Below are 19,225 nucleotides of genomic sequence, written 5' to 3'. Positions count from 1 at the left end.
ACTTTTTCGACCCCTTTACAGGTTTTCCTACATCCGATATTATGATTGATCTCCTGTGCAACGAGTACGTTTTAATACAAGATACTTCGAACTCCTTCAGGTGGCATTGAGTATAGCTCAAGTGCCGCGTCGCCTGGCGGCGCCTTCCAAGGAGGAGCTGCTGTGCGCGGCGGCTCGCCGACCGATGCACGTGCGCGTGTTGCTGCTGGACGGCAAGCAGCACGGCCTGGTGTTCGGGCCGGCCGCCACGGCCGACCACCTGGTGGCCATGCTCCGCGACAAAATCGGACTCACAGATGCCGCGACCGGTGAGTGGCACTCGTCCAATAATATAATGTTTACTCAATAACTTTTCTGCCTGCACTTCAAACGAGAAGTACCCAGCACCGTTATTTAAAACAAATGGTCCTTCCGGCGGCAGGCTACGCGCTGTACGAGGTGTGCGCCAACTCGAGCCCGGCGGGCGCGGGCGAGCGCGCGCTGGGCGGCGCCGAGCGCGTGGGCGACGTGCTCGCGCGCTGGGAGAAGGCGGGCGCCACGGCCGCCGCCTGCAGGTTACACATACTGCTCCATACTCTCGTGTGACGCCTCCCGCCCCACCGCGCCGCTGCCGCAATAAACGCTCCTTCCCAAATTATATCTTATTTTATTCATTTGTTATCCCCTTCTTGAGCATCTCAGTGTGCATTTTTAATTGAAATTATACCGGACCTCCGCATGATGTAAGCATTACGATTTGTTACTTTCCTCGATAAGCGATATACATTTCTATCAATCGTCGAATGATACGTTTTAGGTTTTTGTAAAATTATTTCATATTTTGTTAATCTCAATCAGGCTGGTGTTTAAAAAGCGCCTATTCCTCGGCGAGCGTCCGCTGCACACGGCGTGCGTGGCGGAGATGGAGCTCCTGTACTACCAGGTGTTGCACGCGGTGAGACACGACCGGCTGCCCATCGAGACGGATGAAGCTGTGAGTTATACTTTTTTCATATAGATTATATTTATATAAATGTGACTATCGATCACTTCGAAGCAGAATTTATACAACTTTATCAAAAGCTATCATATAATTCCTTATAAAATACAAATATTAATGAAACAAAAGTGGAACACAATAAGGAGCGAGTTATCCTTCCCCTAGGTTATGCTGGCAGCGTTGCACGCGCAAGTAGTGAAGGGTGACTGCCTCGGCGGCGGCGAGGAGTGCTCGGCCGCGGCGGGCGCGGTGCTGCCGCCGCGGCTGGCCACGCCCGCGCTGCCGGCGCCCGCTGTGCGCCTGCACCACCTGGCGCTGCGCGGCACGGAGCCGCACGCCGCCATGCAGCGCGCGCTGACGCTGGCCTCCTCCTGGCCGCTCACCAGAGCCACGATCTTCGACGTCATGGTATGTGACGAGAACATTGTGCTCTCGTAACTTCACATACGTGAGGAAAGCAATGATTTTTTGTTTGGTGAAACAGCAATCGTTCACGTCGAACTGGCCGCGTGCGCTGTGGCTGGCCGTGGACGCGCGCGGGCTGACGCTGCTGCGTCGGGGCGCACGCGCTGCGCTCGTGTCGCACGACCACGACCAACTGCTGGCCGTCTCTCCGGCCCCGCGGGCGCTGCTTCTCGTCACGCGTGCCGACCGGAAGCACGCGAAACTCGTTCTCTCCACCGACCAGGTTACTACACTTTCCATTTTCGAAATCGTTATTGGAATACATTTATTAGACATCATTTTTTTTGAATATGTAGTCTTTTACTTTAGTAATGCGATGTTACGATGTGCGCAGGCGTACCAGATTGCGACTCTGATCAAGGACTACATCGAGGCGGTGCGCGGGCCCGTGTGCCCGGCAGTGCCGCAGCCCGCCGCGCGCCCCGCCGCCTCCTGACACCCGCCCGCCTAGTGCCAGTGCTTCCACGTCTCGCACTAGACGCGCACCACGCGCACTAGTGCTGGCGCACCTGCAGGCGTAACATCGGCGGGCGAGGTATAGGAATGGAGTGCCGACTGGGAAACCGAGCGATGGACCGAGTGACGGAGACGTAGATGATATTGTATGTGCGTTAAAAACTAAAATGAATCAGAGCTGGCGTACAGCACAAATGTACCTTAAAACTTCAGTGTCGCTCGATTTTTACAGTCGTATCCGATATGATTGGGTTGCATATAGAAGTAAATGTTGATATGATAAATATATATATTTATTATATACATAATATGTAATATATAAAATATAATATGCTTTTATCTAATTATCGTACGGAAATGAGTTCAAATATTTCGATTAGCTAGCGGAATCTAAACATACGAATCAAATCAGTCTACATTTACTTCGGAGCACAAGCAGTATACAGTATACAGATACAAGTGGCGTTTGGTCAGGAGTGTAAGGATGGACGATTTCCAGTTGCCAGAAGACGGGGAAGCAAACAAACAATAAAATATTTTGGTAAAGTTACAAAGTCTAGCTCAACAGTTTTATTCAATAGTTAGGATATTCCAATCCATAAGTCAAAAGGTCTGTTCTCTTTGTGATAAGGAACTTAAATAAAAAAAGAAAACATCGCATTCATAATGAAATGACGAATCGGTAAAACTTTTCAGATTCCTGAAACATTATCACGAAGAGGAAATAGACCCTCTTAATTATAAATCGATACAGATGTAATTGGTGTTGAGATTTCATCAGTTTAGTGTTAAAAGTGTTAAAATTGTTAAGATGTTTTCGATGGTAGATAGTGATGATAATTCAATCTTATTCCCCTCGTATTCGGTGGTTAACCATTAAGGAGTCCACTTTAGACGACATTTTATCACTCCTGTTTACACTTCCAACTTTAGTGACTAAAATGTCGTTAAAGTCAATTAGCGCTAAGCCGACCCACTTTGAATTCTAGATCCTCCCATAGATACACTATATAATGTTAGTTGATTCTAATAGTAAAATTACCTATATCCTAATAACCTTAAGATTCATATCAGCCTTAAAAAATCCTAATCTGTTATAAAATTTCCTTCGCTTCGAATCTTCCTGTACTGTTGAGTACTTAGCAGAGTATATACTTGTTTTAGACTGTTTGCAGTATTGTATGTTTATCCTAAAGTCTTGTTTTGTGCCTTGTAAGAGCGGCAAGACGTCGCCGACAATCGAGCCTAAAATAGGCGAATTAAAATATTATTTTCAATATACTCAAGCAAAATTAATATTTATGTATTACGTAAGATTACGTATCTGTATTATTTTTTAAATTTGGAATGTTTTTATTTTATAACTATTCAATTGTATTAGTAATTTTTTTTTTTTTAATCTCAAATCAATTAGTCGGCAAACGTTCTTGCGCGCGTGTAATCAGTGAGCCAATTGTGCAAATTATTGTGACTAAAAAAAGAATAACTGAATATTTCAAATATATCTTCTATCTGCATATTATTATGTTATATTGCACAATGTTATGTCTCAATATTTTATAATGAAATTATATACGATGATTATGTAGATTATACTGTAGTAGAGCATTTTATGCTTGAAAGTTATGCTAGACTAATATTAATTCTATGTGAGCATAGATAAGTATAAATTTTAGGCCTATTCGGTGCTTAGATAAATAAATAATTAATCATTGCTTAGTTTCTGATCTCATATTGAGTATTATTTATTTAGTTGCCATATTTCGTAAGCGTGAGCAATATTTGAGTAGGTTTTTTTTTTTTTAATTTATTACTTGAATGCTTTTGACGATTTTGTATATAATTGACAAACCAAAGACACTGAATTGTCCCTTTGGATAATTTATTTCAATAACTAATTCGACATTGATTTATTTAGTTATACTATGAATATTTGTGTAATTATTTTTTTAAGCTATTATAGATTATTTTTTATTTGTGTATGATTTTGTACTGCAAATTTAATGCCCCCATTAAAATATTTATAACATTGATCTAACATAATATGATATGTTCTCCCATGATGTTATTAATCAGACGCATCCTATACCTGAGTCGCATGATAGACAGTATTTTAGATGAAAAAATAGAGAAACCTTTCCATTAGTGATACTAGTGTCGTTATTAGAAATTTATTTGGAGTAAAGATTTATTGGATACATTTAGAACCCTTTGGCATTCACAAGGAAATATTTTTAGTATATTTAAAATTCCAACAAATTAATGTTCTTAACTTTTTAATATCAAAGTTTGCTAAATAATAATAATTTATGGCTTTTTGCTTATAAATGTTGTTTAGAGGGTGCTTAGTATAATATTGCTGTCCTCTTTTTTTGAATGACAAATCAATAATGTCAGAAAGAGAGAATACATTTTTCACTAATCATCTGCCGAACAAGGATTATAAGTAGAGCCATAAATTATTTTCATTTTCTTATTATTGTATTATTCTTTTAATAGGTTTAATGTGATAATGGATATTAATTTTGGAACTGCACTTTATGATAAGAGTATCAATAAGTTTGCATTATTATAGACATAAGGTTGTATTGTTATTGTAATCACATTTATACAAGAATAATACACTGTCAAAGGTCACACACATACTGCCCAAATAGACTGAAATGTCCAAATATTTTGTCCTTTTTTGATGGATTGTTTTTGTTACATGCATATGAATTTTACACTATTATTTGAATGCCAAATAAATATGAACAATAAAGACTTAGTGTTTCATTTTATATTTTATTAATTACATTATTTTTAAAAAATCATTAAATATATTATTGTGTCACTAAACCTAAGTAGTCATCCATTAGAGTTCCAATGGCAAACTGAAAAAGAAAAATGTATATATTATACAGCCTTTTAATATCTCACTGCTGAGACCCACCCCATGTGCACTTCACCATTCAATTTTGAGGTTTGTTTGTAGAATTACTTGTGGCAACATTCCAAAATATGCAGGTTTCATCACATTGTTTTCCTTTACTGCCGAGTATAGTAACAGTAGCAGCCTGTAATGTCCCACTGCTGAGCACAAGCCTCCTCTCACTTTGAGAAGGCTTGGAGCTTATTCTAACACACGGATCCAAGTTTGTCAGGTCCAATGCATCTGCATTCACATCTGTGTATCATACCATGTGTATTAACATACACATGGTAGATTCACATCTGCCACATACAAGCTTTCTCACTGTGTTCTTTCACTACTGAACACAAGATAAATTATAATCACAAATTAAGCAGAATAATTTATTTGTGCTTGCCCCAAGATTGAATTCAGAATCATTGTTAAGATTAACTTCTTGTAACTACTGTGCCACAACTCTTATGGAGTATTATATGTTTTCTTACTTCATATAAGCATATTATTAATCATTTAATTTTTTAAGCATTTAATTCCTAAATTATATTAAAGACCAACTTACAATGCCAGTAGCATCAACTCTCGTACCCACAATCTTCAACCTGATAACATCCTCTTCCTGTATGACATTATCTTCCTGTTTACTTTTGTAACATGGGGGATTTACATTCGGACAAAATTCCATATCCGCAGGAATTGACTGTCATTAAAAAACGGATAAAATAAATATTATTAATAAAAAAGATAATAAAGTAAGTTGTAGTTATTATATTACCAAAATCTATTCAATGCAAATGTAAATAATGGCAATAAGGAATATTTTTCATTAGTATTTATTTATTTTATTTTAAATAAAATATGATAAAAGTAATATGTTGTAACAAATACTTACATGATGTGAAATAAAACAACTTAGAGGACCAATTTGAGCAAACATTCCAACCTGTATACAAAAAAATATAAAATTATTATGACATATTTAGCTATGTTTGTTTACTGTGTACAAGAAACAATTTGAATTCTTATGAATAATATAATTGTGTATTTGTTTGCTACTAATATTATCATAAAAAAAATTAAATGTCAATAAAACTTCTACAATCTATCTACATCCAGAAGAAACCGAGTGGACCCGTGCTTGCCTACTTAGTCAACCACTTTTATATCTCCGGCACTATTGCACTATCCTTTGTTGAAAATGATGAAAACCATAACTATTTTACTTTGATATTGATGTCACTTATGAACTTTTAATAGCCAGCTCTATTAGACTCTCCACACATTCATTCCAACCTCATTCACTATGAACAACAATACTAAAGAGATAGGTTCTTCTGCGCTATACCTAGATACTGTGAAGGGTTTATTTGTGTGAGTTTGCCAACTCCTTTGATCTGGGAACGATTTACCGCCATCTAAGTGCTAGCGCCGCAACACTATCGAACTTCGTCAAATATTCATAAACTACCTCTCTACACAAGGTGGGGTTGAACAAACAGTTGGACTGTTAGACAATCATGTGGAACAGGCATATCACCAATCTAATAAAGTAAGGACTACTCAAATGGGTACACTTTTAAAGTATCTATCAATGACATTAAATTTATGCATACCTTATTAACTTGTGTGACTATTGCATCAAGAACTTCTCCTTTGAAAGGTCGAAACACAATTGCTTTATATTTAACTGGATACACAACAAAGCCTTGCCCTGGCTGAATGAGTCCGGCTCCTATACTGTCTATTGTAGTTACAGCTATAACAAACCCATACCTGTAAGACAATTATAAATATTAAAAAGTAATAGTAAATCAGCGAAACATTCAAAATAAGACATTATAACATAAGCAACTTACATCTTAATAATGGGTTATCATATTTAGTCGTATGACTAAAGATGAAGTTAAACAAATGTATGGTAAAGAATATGCCCAAAACTAAAGTTAAATTACTTACTTGCCTGTACAAGTACCTTCTACTTCTGTATAAAGTTTCTGTTTAACAGTATCTAGTAGCTGTGGTCCGAAATACCGGGGATGTAATAAAATTTCATGTTCCAAAGATATCTGCAAATTTGTTTAGGGTTATTGTCTTATTTGTACATGATCTAAGTTATGGTAGACGACAGTAAATTGAAAATTAATTACATGATAAAACATTTTTCCAAATTATTACAACATCAGTTCATTATAATTGAGTACTAAAAAAGAAAGTCAACTTATACTTAAGAAGAAACTAAAGTTTGATGTTAGGTGTACTATACAAACGCCGCTCTTTTGAATCAAGCTTTTTTAAAACATTAGATTTGACATTGACAAACATATATTTTTTTAGTATATTTAGCGGATCAGGATCTTTCGTCCAATGTACTTTTTTATAAAGATCAAATTTTATAGAAGAGTTAAAAAGTCACAAAATAACAAATGTTAAGTAAAATGATTAATTTAATTCCTAAATGATGACATTTTGATATCTTCAAAAAAATATTAAAACCTTACTCTGTAAAGCGTACCTTTTTATTACATTTTTAAAGAAAATATCATATTTAGCAGTAATAAAATATTCTACCTTAATTTTTTAATAAATATTTTATTAAGCTAGAATTTATTCGATAATTGCGAAATCAAAATACGAAATACGTCACTTAAGATATGATTGTCTATGCACATCACTAGCGATTACTCAAAAATGCCAAATGAGTGGTTGTGTGTCTTGTAATCAGATTGATAGAAAAAATGGCAAAAACTTACGATTATTTATTTAAATTACTTCTGATAGGTGATTCTGGTGTAGGAAAAACGTCTATTTTATTTAGATTTTCTGAAGATGCGTTCAATATTTCATTTATATCAACCATCGGTGAGTGCTTTAAGTCTTTGTATCAAAGGTTATTGTCAGAAAGTTGTATTTTTTATACGTAATTGTCATCACGATTTTTTGTATCGCTGTAGGATGTTTCTTCACAATAAGTTCAAAAAAGGGCGCGGCTCCTCTTTAAATGGAGCCCTTAGAAAATTAAACGCGTGAACTGTTTATGACATCATACACACTAATTTTAATTAATTGACTACTTAAACAACGAATTGTTTCAGGTATTGACTTTAAAATTCGAACAATAGACCTCGACGGTAAAAAAGTAAAGTTACAAATATGGTAAGTTTCCCAGTTCATTTCGGTTTTCGTGTGAAAGTTCGTTATTCAGTGACTCAAAAATATGAATCGTTTTAGGGATACGGCGGGTCAAGAAAGATTCCGTACGATAACAACGGCTTACTATAGAGGATCTATGGGCATAATGCTTGTTTATGATGTTACAAACGAAAAAAGTTTTGAAAATATAAAAAATTGGATTAGAAATATTGAAGAAAATGCAAGTGCTGATGTGGAAAAAATGATTCTTGGTAATAAATGCGACTTGGATGCAAAGAGACAGGTAACTGAATGCTCAAATGTATTTTATTATTTAGGATAATGGTATGCTAGCACAGTGTACAGTGTCATACTCAATAACAATCACACAAATAAAAATTTACAAGAACATAATAATTGACTGCAAAAATATGACCAAAATAATTTATATCAATTGTTATAAAAACATTGCTACACCAATATATCAATTACTTATTAATAATAACCCAATATTATTATGGAAACAATAGTATGTAGTTTATTACGATTTTCCTGCTTTAATCAAATCTTGTTTCAATAAGAATACACTTGAGTTATACCTATCTTTTACATGTTTATTATTATATATAAATATTTTTGTGTTAGCTGCTCAATGCCCATGGATTATAGCATAGAATATCTATCAATAAATGAGCTAACTGATACTGATTGACGGCTTTGGTTGGTCCAGAGATTAGGACATGAGAACAAGATTCCTCAGCTTTAAATAAATTAATTAGTGAGTCTTAGCATAATACATTTGACATCTGTTATACAATTTTTGTAAAATTTCAGGTATCAAAAGAAAGAGGTGAACAATTAGCAGTAGAATATCAGATTAAATTTGTAGAAACATCCGCGAAAGACTCGTTAAATGTTGAGTTTGCATTCTATACATTAGCAAGAGACATCAAGGCAAAGATGGAGAAAAAACAGGTATTATATCATTTTTACACTATTATATGATCTGAAATAACATATCTCATTATTCTTGTAATCTCAATAGTCTAGTTGAAATGAAGCCGAATGTTTTTTGTTTATAATTAAAATATAATGAGTAATAATCATATTAAATTAAATATAATGTCATTACCTGTCATAGATGATTATCCAAGAAAATTATTTTTATGCAAGAATTTTACATAATAACACAAAACATAAAAATATGTAGACAGAATATATGTCATTTTATTTAGACAACATAATATCTTAAAAACTAAACTACAACAAAAACATATCTTTACAACTACAAAATGAATCAATCTTTTTAAATTCACAATTTTTACACTAACTTTAAACTAAACTGGTCAACAGACACTAAACATTATATTAGCTCTTTTTATGTATGAGCTAAAAAAGTATAGCAATTCCGAATGACAACAGCATCACTCCGTTGTATTTTAATTGAAGTATAAAATTACAGTATAGTTACAGTAACAGATTTTACTTTACTTTATACTTCAAACTATTAATAAATGAAAACTATTATCAAAGTAAAACTCATAAATTTCATTTGAAGTATAAAGTAAAGTAAAACTCGTAAATATCCAAGCTGAGCAAATGCCACCCCACCTCTTGCGGTGAAGGTTTGGCTTATTCCATCAGGCTGCTTAACACGGGTTGGTAAATACTAATGTGGCAGAGTTTCTGGCGACACATAAGGATTCCTCACAATGTTAATATGATATTTTAAATGGCAAGCAACTTATAAATTGTAGATGACATTACAATTGTTTAATTATTGTAATAAAAATTTTCTTTTGTTTCATGCCTATCTATCGAACACAGAAGGTAAAAATGTTTGTACTTAATATAATTATTGTGTTGTGTTTGATGTTTAATGCATTTTTTTAATCTATATAATTGAACAATATTAGAATAAAAACTAATAAGTAAAACAAAGTGAGTCTGCATCGCAAGCAAACTATTAACACTACTATTAAACAAAGACATTTTGTAACGCTATTGGCGCTGATTAACAAATTCCTTACAAGAACAATAACTATTTGGCCAGGAAGCCAATATTACTAACAAAATGGCATTTTATCGGAATCGAACCGAAACGTTAGGCAGTAGGTCCTTTACGCGTTTTTTAATTCTAATAACAATGATTCAATTGCGGTTCAATCGAAGTGGGGTCGGGAACGTATCATAATCGTTATAACAGTAGTTTTTTTTTTTAATTATTCTATGAGTTTAATAAACTAATAGCATATTTTTTTTAAAAAGTATATTTTTAGCTTTTTTTTTAACTATTTATTATTAAATGATATTTATAAATACTAAATTAAAATAAGAGATTTAATAGTATTGGCTCTTTAAAACGTTTTGGATAAAATTTGTAAATAAAAAAAAACTCACGTCCAGAAATATGTCAACGCAAACATAATCGATTAGCACGATTATATATATAGAGTAAATACACAGACATGTAATGGGTATGTATTACTTATGCCCTTTTAGACGTTAGACTTATAGACGTTTATTTCGCGTTTATAATTGCAGATTTAGATTTTTGATCAACCCATGATTTTATTCATCGTGCCAATATTTTTTTATTCCACAATAAAGTACGCTTGAACGGTATTCTACAAAGATTTTGTTGATAACAATGTCCCCGTGTGACGTCATGGATAAACACGGTTTCGTATCCGTTTATTTATAACATGAATTTCACGCTCGTCACGTCAATAGTCTCAATTTAAAGCGAGTGAAACTACAAAACGCAGTTACCTATATAAAATATCTATGTATTATATAGTAAAACTTTCTCCGAAACGCTCTGCGTCTTTTCAGATAAGTTTCACGTACATTTTTTTTTTTTTGTAAACAAATATTGGTTCAGTAGTTTTTCCAGTTAGACATTAAATCGAAATGTCTCCTCATTTATTCGTACTGATGTGTATACATACTAATTACATACATTAATTATTAGTGTATGGTGTTACTGTAACGGTCGCTATCAATTAAATATACTGTCGGTTATAATGAACGCTGTTAGGGGAATTCACAAATACATTCGTCGACCCGTACGAAAATATCTCCTGCACGGTTCATTGATAATAATTACGTTTTTTGTCACTGAGTGAGTTAAATTAGTTTTAGGTTATAGGTATCTTTATTTATATTCGAATGAAATGCAACGCAATGATACATAACTTTCATAATTGGAATATGAATATGTAAAATTTAAATAAAACTCCGCTTCATGTATAACAAGTTATCGCCCGCAGTTTCTCTAGCGTTTTAGGCTACACTTGTATTAATAATATAACTATCGGCCTTGATTTTGAATTCAGTTATGGTTCCTTTTTAATATAAAATACGTTGGCAGACTGGCAAATGGGTCAATGGTAAGTGGTCATCGACGCTCATAGTTATTGCCACTATAACAAATATCGCCAATGTATGGCCACCGTTGGGCATTAATAATTTATGTTCCTTGTGCCTGCAGTTACACTAGATCACTCACCTTACCTCAAATGGTATTATAACAATACTAAATATTGCAGTTTGGCGGCAGAAATTGTGATGACTGGCTATTATTTACTTAGGAATCCTTACCACAAAGTCAAGTTTTTTAATGATTACCTTAAGTTTTAGTTGACTGCACACCTTGGGAATGAAATGATCGCCTCCAGGCTGTTACAAATAACTAAAATATAATTATTATTGTATATGCAAAATGGTAAAAAAATATCCCGCTGAGTTTCTTTCGCCGGTTCTTCTCAGGTCCGAGGTGCTAAATTCCGAACCGGTGGTAGATTTTTGACTATCAATAAGCAAGTGTAAACACTTCTATATTGAATAAAGATTTTTATTTATATTGTTACTCGAGCTATTTATTATATAACATAGGCAGGGCCGGATCGTAAGTTTAGGGGGCCCTTGGCTAACACTACTTAGGGGCCCATCTAAGGCATTTCTGACAGGGCTGTAAACCATACCATCTGTTTAATTTAATAAATTTATGGATTCTTTCTATATCATTTATTTTTAACTTTGACTAAGGTCCCCTTGAATCTATGGGGCCCTGGACTGAAGCCCAAAAAGCCATATGGTAAATCCGGTCCTGAACATAGGTAGATACGATGTAGCCTATGTCCTTCCGGAAATTATCAAAACAACGTGAAATCTGTGTCAATCGAGAAAAAACTAAATAAATATTATATATTAATAATATTAGTTTCATATGTGTGGTGGTACATATCTGTCACTGAGTATTTAAATTGAAATTGATTGGCTTAATAATTTTGTTGTTCACTCATCGAAATAATGCAACGTAATATCGAACGATAAAATTGAATATAACTTATTTCAATATGTTAATGCATTGTTTAGTTATTTATATGTATATATTGATTGGGGCAAATGGGCCACTAGATTGCAAGTGGTCACCACTTTCCATTGGCATTGGCATTTTGACCATCTCTTAAATAGCTAATCCGCCACCTATCTCGGAAACTGATATATTATGTCCGTAACACGAGCTCACTCAGCCGGCACAACCAGAACAACAATACTAAGTATATATAGAATATCTATAGATATCTATGATGACTGGGTGGTACCTTTCCAAGCCCGCTTGCACAAAGCCCTACCACAAAGTAAAACAATGCGATGTCTTTAAAATGACAAATCAATGAAACATTGTGATTTATGTAAGGCCGTTAAAACAATAAACCAGTAACAATGAAATACAAATACATGTATATCCGCTTATGTTTTGAACTTTTGAATTTTCTTTGAAGATTTTCGACGAAGAACCGAATTAGATTAATAAATATCCAGAACATTTTTTTTATCATTGTGCGCCATGATAACAATGTTATTAGATATATTTATACTATGCCTAATCTTTTTTACTATTTAAACAGCTCAACTATAGTGCACACACAAAATATATTTACTATTTCCTTATAATTACATCGATTCTGAGATCTTGGCATTTCTACTACTATATTATTGTCAGTGACAAAATAAAGTATATGCTCTGATACGATTAACATTATTAACTAAAACCATCAGAAAAAAATAATAATTATATATTGTGAGCTTGCGCTTTATTGCAATTTGTACTTGTTGAGTTGTTAAACACAATCAGAATTGAGTCACTACACTACGTGTTACTCATATTTTACGAGAATGACTTATATTGCGTATCGCGTTATCGCCGCTATCATAACAATATAGCTTCATAAACTTTATTACAATTTTCTTACCTAATAAGATTGCGTTTCTTGTTATCGTTTATTGATATCTTAGAAATGTAACCTTAAATATCGATATGTTTAATGATAAATATTATGCTTTAGGAGGCGAGTAATCCGCCAGGTGGCAGGACCGGCGCGCATCAGCTGAGAGCGAACGAGCAGCAACGCAAGCCCACGTCGTGGCTGTCGCGCTGCTCCGTCCTCTGACGACGCCCCGCCGCCCCCGCACACCCGCGCCATGTACTCATCTACTAAGGGAGCGTGGGTAGTCAGCCCACCACTATATTTTTCGACCTACACTTTTAACTGGTGCAACTCCGAGAGGGTATATCAGACTTGCTTTTGTATTTTTATATCCGATTATTTCGTTCAGGTGTTATCAAATTGCGACAATCATTTGCTTTACGGAACTTCGAGTGATATTCGAATGCAATAGACTCACTTATTCTTGACACCTATTAAATTGTGTGGCTCGTTAAGTTTTCATTTGGAATGTTTATGTGACTGCTTTTGTAAATTTCAAAATCAATATATCTCGTGGTTATAATTTCTGTAAAATAAATCTACTTTAATGTGACAATTACTTTATTAGGGCGAAATTATTTGGTATTACGCTGTAATGCAAAATGGTTTAAAGGATATTATTTCAATAGATTATTAGCTGTATTTTTCTTTTGCTATTTTAATTAAGAAATATATATTTTAATGTAACATATACTACATATTTAATTTGAATAAACAGTGCTTTTTTTAAACAAAGTGGTTTCAATCAAACAAAAAATAACTTTTTAAACATTTTTATTGTTCAACAGATAATTTATACAAAAGAATATTTTTGTCAACAAGTATATTAAAAGAACTACCATAAAAGTTTGTAATGCATTTCATACTATCCTAAATTTTAAGTTAGTAAACTAGATAGTTTTAAGCCTGCTATCATTCATGATGCTTGAATGGGCTTTGGAGTTGCTTTAAAAGGTAAAAGAATTACTTTTTTGACACCAACTAAGGCACTTTTAGAAATAAAAGTTATTAGTTGTAACAATTTCTTCGAAGACAAAATAATAAGATCAGAAGTTAGATGGGTTCCTTTTCGCCAATATGTGACATAAATAGGAATCGGTGGAAGCTTTTCTGACCAAATTCCATTACGGAATGACTTTGCACGAGCCTCTGCTGATAATATACCGGGAGCCAGTTGTGATTCAAGAGTATTCTTTTTAATAGCTTGAGGCACAGAGGCTTTAGCAAAACCAAGTTCCACTAACTTTTGACCAATATCAAATGTCTCCACAGTTTTAGTCTGAAACAAATTGAATTTTTATTGACATAGTTAAAATATATTATTGTCTGGCAGCTAAGAGATTGCTTTCCTGACATATCCATGAATAAAAAAAAAAAAAAAAATAATAATAAAATAAAAATACAATAAAATAAAGTATGTTAAAAATATAATGTGGCTTTTTGTAATTTATTTTACAATAAATTTATCATTTACTATAGTTTTTTTATAATCTGTGGAGTGTGATACTTACAACAAATGTTATAATTTTGCACATATAATAATCAATAAATACGAAAACATTCTTTCTTTTTTAATTTATACTACACCGTTACTGGGATATGTGAACTATTTGTTTCTGTAATTATCACTAGTCATGAAAAATTAGCAGATGTCAGGAATGTATTCTCTTACGGCCTGAATTGATTCTAACCATCCATACTGAATACAATAATAATATTTCTAAATAACATTTGATAAAATTGAATCATATTTTTAATCATTTTTTTTCAATCAACTAAATTAAATATTATTGACATACCTTTTGATGTGGTAAATGCAATAGAACAGTAGAGACAAGTTCTTCCTTGTCTCTTGCGATAGGTTTTAAAGTCACCTGTTGACCTTTAGCGACACAATCTAACCAATTGACAGCATTGCCACTTACTATATCAACACCCCATAGCTGAAAATTTTTAGAAAAAAAATAATTTAACGCATTCTAAGCTTGATAGAGGACTTTCTCTTTTTTTTTTATTAATTATAACTGAAGTTACCTTGACAGGCAGTGGTGGTTTGCTGGAATGCCATAATGGAAGATAAATAGGAGCTTTGTGATTAACAAGGAGCCTTACAGGAGAATGCTGAACACCTACATAGACTCCTTTTAAGGGTTCATGCCTTTTTATAAAGTGATCAGGAACTTTGCTTGCTTTCGAGAATTTACTTACCTACAATATAAATATAATATTAATAAATACTAGTTATGTAATCTTTAAGTATTAAAAGTGTATTTACCGGACGGATTTTATGTATAGATACTGCCAAGCTTGCTGTGGCGAGAGCATACACAGCTATCTGAAATAAAAAAAAATGTGATAAAGACTGTCGATGTTTATACGTATTTGACCCTGTTAACATACATTTACTCCACGATAATCCTGTCGCAAGAGACTCTCTAAATTGTAAAATATTCCGCCTTCTTCCTCAGCCATTTTTGTTACCTAATACGAAAACAAACTTTCATAATTTACAAAATTAGCTCATGAATATTTTCTGATTTTAAGATTCTTTTCCTTAGAGAACTTTAATGACATTGACATTATTTTAAACTTCAAGTGTCATTATATTTCTAACAACTCTTATGGTTGTTCCCGACTTGCGTAGAAAAACAAACGAAGCTGAAGAATGTGAATATTTTAGAAAGTTTTTTAAAGCACCACTTTAACCGATTATTTATCGACACTAAACGATCAAATATTGCAAATGTCTGAGACTCGTATTTTATCTTTTTTTATGATATAGTTAGGCAGACGGGCAAATGGGCCATGGTAAGTGATTACCACCGCCTTTAGACAATGGTGCTGTAAGAAATGTTAACCATTCTTTACATCGCCAATACGACATCAACTTTGTAATTACACAGGCTCAGTCACCCTTCAAACCGGATCAAAACAATAGTGAGTACTGCTGTTTGGTAGTAAAATGTCTAATGTGTGGTGTGTACCCAGACGAGCTTTCACAAAGCCTGCACAACGTTAAACAAAGCCCTATTACCAAGAGATTCATCGTAGTTGTATATTATATCATTAAATATAGAAATAAAATTTAAATAATGTAATTAATATTGACTATACTATTATAGATATAAGTAATAGTAAAGAATTTTATGTAATAGACAATTAACTTTTTTAATCAGGAGTTTTGCCATTACCATACCAAAATTAGGCAACATTGACTTCCACGTCAACTTTTTTGACATGACAGATATTAACCAAATAGTAACCGAAGGAACGAGTGTTTTTGTAAAAGTTATTTTGTAAAAATGATTAGTGTTTTAAATACTATAGATACTGGTCATGAGGACATGATCCATGACGCAGAATTAGATTATTATGGATTGAGGTTAGCGACTTGCTCATCGGATAACTCAGTAAAAATTTACGACATCAAGAGCGGTACACAAACTCTTGCCGCTGATTTAAAAGGGCACTTTGGTCCCGTATGGCAAGTTGCATGGGCTCATCCTAAGTTTGGCAATTTATTAGCCTCCTGTTCGTACGATAGAAAAGTAATTATATGGAAAGAATCTGGAGAGTGGACCAAACTCTATGAATATGCTGGACATGAAAGTTCTGTAAACTCTGTGGCGTGGGCGCCAGCAGAATATGGTTTGATCTTGGCTTGCTGCAGTTCAGATGGTTCTATTTCTACAATAACTTACAATCAAGATGGTGGTAACTGGGATGTTAAGAAGATACCTGGTGCACATGCAATCGGAGTTAATTCAATTAGTTGGTGTCCATCATTATCAGCAGATCTAAACTTTGATCCTCTAACGAACAAAGAAGCTCCTAAGAGATTAGTATCTGGTGGTTGTGATAATTTAATCAAAGTATGTTATACTCAATACTACCTTATATAATAAAATATATATTTCTTAATATTTTTCCATTTTAAATGAATTGGTATACCTACCTAGCTAAATTAATAAAAAAAAATGTATATTTTTCGTATATACATAAAAGTAAGGTTGAAACAGTATATAATTTCTGGACATAATTGAGAAAATACTAATCATAATATTTTATTGCAGATTTGGAAAGAACAGGGCGATCAATGGGTGGAAGAGAACCGCCTAGAAATGCATATGGACTGGGTACGAGATGTGGCTTGGGCACCTTCACTTGGTCTGCAGCGTTCCATGATAGCTAGTTGTTCTCAAGATAAGAGAGTTGTCATTTGGTCGAGTGATGACAATGTATCCTGGACACCAATAATTCTCAACACATTTGATGATGTTGTGTGGAGTGTAAGCTGGTCTCTCACTGGTAACATCTTAGCCGTATCGGGTGGGGACAACAAAGTTAGTCTATGGAGAGAGAATGCAGATGGTCAGTGGCTATGCATTAGTGAAGTTGCAAAAGGGCTGGGACAATCGCCCAATGAAGAAAGAAGCACCCTTTAAGTTTTAAGTATTTTTTCCAAAATAATGTATGGTTACTTGTTTATCCTTGATTTAATTGTAATATAATAAATTTAATTAACTTAAATGCATTTTTTTTCTATGTCTGTTATATTATTGTTTACTTAAGGGTTAATTCAATTGCAAGATGGAATGTTTGTGCATTAGAGAAATTTTACGACAAGTTTTGCTATGATCTTTGTGTTTACAATCAACTCTATCTTGATACCAAGTGAATACCATAAAAGTATAGCTATTATTTTTAAACTAAGTTTATCATTACTATATTTCTATATAAGAGAAATGTAAGATTATGGTGTTTCTAAGAAAATTAGCAATTGAATTTTTTTTTTTAAATTTTGATATTTTAAATGTTTTCAAGCACTGCAGTAAAATTGTAATAATGTTGTTAGCATATTATATCATACTAGCTATATGTCTGGCTTTATAAATAATGAAGTATAATCAAAATGGAGGCAAGCAATATATCAACTATACTGATATTTAAAATCATAAAACATCTAACTGCAGCACACTTTACATCTTCTTTTAAAATGCTTGTTCAAGTAATGCAAAATGTAAAATGCAATGTTGAATAAAATAGAAAACATTTAAAATAAGTAAGTTGTTTATTTTACACAAATAAATTGAACCATTGCAATAACTGTTACTTTTAATGCTTTACCATTTTACACTTTACATCTATTTCAATTTGTTTGCTTTTTAAATCTTACATGATCATCCCATCAGTCAATATCCCTGAAACCAGGGATGTTATAGATATGTCATTTCGTATCTGGATATGGATATGAATAATAGTCTACCGGTTTCAGATGCGGTTACGGATATATTAGATTATTTAGAAATTGTAAATGAAAAAATTACAAGATATTAATTTGACTTTATTAGATAGTACAAAAAACTTCAAAAAGAAACTTAAGAATGACACTATGCATAAACAATAATCATAACTTTTTTAACGGTTCCAGTTACGTTTATGGATAGATTTTTATTTCGGATATCCTATAGTTTCGGTTACGGCTACGGATCTCCATAACATCCTTGACTCAAATGATTGGGTTGATGATGAAAATTACAGATGATTTGGTCAATTAAAAATCTAAAGCACTTATACGACAATAAAAAAGATTTAATTTAGAACTTTAAGCCAGTTTCTATTGTGCTGAAATATTTGGTGCTGGTGTTGATACAGTCCATGTAATAAATTTAAGTCTCAATAGAAACAAGCCTTAACCTTGCTTTTGATATATTATATACATGCTCGAACAAAACGTAATTAAAAAAAATATTTTGTTAATTTCAGATTGATTATTATTAATTAGGTTGTAAATCAATACATTCAAACAGTCTTCAGCTTTAATTACATTACATTAGCAGCCTGTAAATTTCCCACTGCTGGGCTAAGGCCTCCTCTTCCTTTGAGGAGGTTTGGAGCATATTCCACCACGCTGCTCCAATGCGGGTTGGTGGAATACACATGTGGCAGAATTTCGTTGAAATTAGACACAAGCAGGTTTCTTCACGACGTTCTCCTTCATCGTCGAGCACG

The 19,225-nt window shown here is 33.5% G+C and overlaps 5 protein-coding genes across 6 annotated transcripts in view; 3 read left to right on the top strand and 2 right to left on the bottom strand.

Moving 5' to 3' along the window:
* LOC125070728 (myosin-I heavy chain) overlaps nucleotides 1-4,661 on the top strand; it is a 79,062-nt gene extending 74,401 nt beyond the window's left edge. Inside the window, exons 34-39 of the mRNA XM_047680669.1 lie at nucleotides 101-308; nucleotides 422-554; nucleotides 838-973; nucleotides 1,145-1,387; nucleotides 1,464-1,667; nucleotides 1,779-4,661. Coding sequence (XP_047536625.1) covers nucleotides 101-308; nucleotides 422-554; nucleotides 838-973; nucleotides 1,145-1,387; nucleotides 1,464-1,667; nucleotides 1,779-1,880 — 1,026 coding nt within the window. The 3' untranslated portion in view covers nucleotides 1,881-4,661. The remainder of the gene's footprint in view (nucleotides 1-100; nucleotides 309-421; nucleotides 555-837; nucleotides 974-1,144; nucleotides 1,388-1,463; nucleotides 1,668-1,778) is intronic.
* Nucleotides 4,643-7,132, bottom strand: LOC125070729 (DNA-directed RNA polymerase II subunit RPB7). Its single transcript, XM_047680670.1, has 6 exons — nucleotides 6,956-7,132; nucleotides 6,765-6,874; nucleotides 6,422-6,581; nucleotides 5,701-5,751; nucleotides 5,371-5,508; nucleotides 4,643-4,773 (listed from the first exon to the last, which is right to left on the bottom strand). Exons 1-6 carry the CDS (start codon nucleotides 6,965-6,967, stop codon nucleotides 4,723-4,725), a joined length of 522 nt encoding a protein of 173 aa, XP_047536626.1. The 5' UTR covers nucleotides 6,968-7,132; the 3' UTR covers nucleotides 4,643-4,722.
* Nucleotides 7,133-7,487: 355 nt separating this feature from the next.
* On the top strand, nucleotides 7,488-13,603 carry LOC125070934 (ras-related protein Rab-8A). 2 transcript variants are annotated; one of them, XM_047680956.1, is made up of 6 exons: nucleotides 7,488-7,667; nucleotides 7,901-7,961; nucleotides 8,037-8,241; nucleotides 8,772-8,912; nucleotides 9,765-9,767; nucleotides 13,292-13,603. In XM_047680956.1, exons 1-6 carry the CDS (start codon nucleotides 7,544-7,546, stop codon nucleotides 13,394-13,396), a joined length of 639 nt encoding a protein of 212 aa, XP_047536912.1. In that variant the 5' UTR covers nucleotides 7,488-7,543; the 3' UTR covers nucleotides 13,397-13,603. The 2 variants fall into 2 exon arrangements, with proteins under 2 accessions (XP_047536912.1, XP_047536914.1); XM_047680958.1 differs by lacking the exon at nucleotides 9,765-9,767.
* Nucleotides 13,604-13,970: 367 nt separating this feature from the next.
* LOC125070869 lies at nucleotides 13,971-15,789 on the bottom strand. Its single transcript, XM_047680867.1, has 5 exons — nucleotides 15,614-15,789; nucleotides 15,489-15,548; nucleotides 15,248-15,421; nucleotides 15,013-15,156; nucleotides 13,971-14,492 (listed from the first exon to the last, which is right to left on the bottom strand). The coding sequence occupies exons 1-5, from the start codon at nucleotides 15,683-15,685 to the stop codon at nucleotides 14,130-14,132; spliced, it is 813 nt and encodes a 270-aa protein (XP_047536823.1). The 5' UTR covers nucleotides 15,686-15,789; the 3' UTR covers nucleotides 13,971-14,129.
* A 649-nt stretch (nucleotides 15,790-16,438) lies between these two features.
* LOC125070834 (protein SEC13 homolog) lies at nucleotides 16,439-17,743 on the top strand. The gene is made up of 2 exons (XM_047680820.1): nucleotides 16,439-17,085; nucleotides 17,287-17,743. The coding sequence occupies exons 1-2, from the start codon at nucleotides 16,516-16,518 to the stop codon at nucleotides 17,656-17,658; spliced, it is 942 nt and encodes a 313-aa protein (XP_047536776.1). The 5' UTR covers nucleotides 16,439-16,515; the 3' UTR covers nucleotides 17,659-17,743.
* Nucleotides 17,744-19,225: the final 1,482 nt, after the last annotated feature.

This window comes from Vanessa atalanta, chromosome 18 (assembly GCF_905147765.1).
Source record: "Vanessa atalanta chromosome 18, ilVanAtal1.2, whole genome shotgun sequence".
NCBI lineage: Eukaryota > Metazoa > Arthropoda > Insecta > Lepidoptera > Nymphalidae > Vanessa > Vanessa atalanta.
Note: the sequence above shows the minus strand (reverse complement) of the source record. Positions and strands in the feature narration are given on the sequence as shown.

Excerpts from the sequence above, each read along its gene's own strand:
- LOC125070869 (XM_047680867.1), bottom strand. The coding sequence starts at position 15,685 with ATGGCTGAGGAAGAAGGCGGAATATTTTACAATTTAGAGAGTCTCTTG. Across the intron at positions 15,422-15,488 it reads CTATACATAAAATCCGTCCG|GTAAGTAAATTCTCGAAAGC; the intron begins GTAAATACACTT and ends TTTATATTGTAG. Across the intron at positions 15,157-15,247 it reads AACCACCACTGCCTGTCAAG|CTATGGGGTGTTGATATAGT; the intron begins GTAACTTCAGTT and ends AAAAATTTTCAG.
- LOC125070834 (XM_047680820.1), top strand. The coding sequence starts at position 16,516 with ATGATTAGTGTTTTAAATACTATAGATACTGGTCATGAGGACATGATC. Across the intron at positions 17,086-17,286 it reads GTTGTGATAATTTAATCAAA|ATTTGGAAAGAACAGGGCGA; the intron begins GTATGTTATACT and ends ATTTTATTGCAG.
- LOC125070729 (XM_047680670.1), bottom strand. Across the intron at positions 6,582-6,764 it reads GAAGGTACTTGTACAGGCAA|GTATGGGTTTGTTATAGCTG; the intron begins GTAAGTAATTTA and ends ATTGTCTTACAG. Across the intron at positions 4,774-5,370 it reads GAGTTGATGCTACTGGCATT|TTTGCCATTGGAACTCTAAT; the intron begins GTAAGTTGGTCT and ends TTTCTTTTTCAG.
- LOC125070934 (XM_047680956.1), top strand. The coding sequence starts at position 7,544 with ATGGCAAAAACTTACGATTATTTATTTAAATTACTTCTGATAGGTGAT. Across the intron at positions 7,962-8,036 it reads AAAGTAAAGTTACAAATATG|GGATACGGCGGGTCAAGAAA; the intron begins GTAAGTTTCCCA and ends GAATCGTTTTAG. Across the intron at positions 8,242-8,771 it reads ACTTGGATGCAAAGAGACAG|GTATCAAAAGAAAGAGGTGA; the intron begins GTAACTGAATGC and ends GTAAAATTTCAG.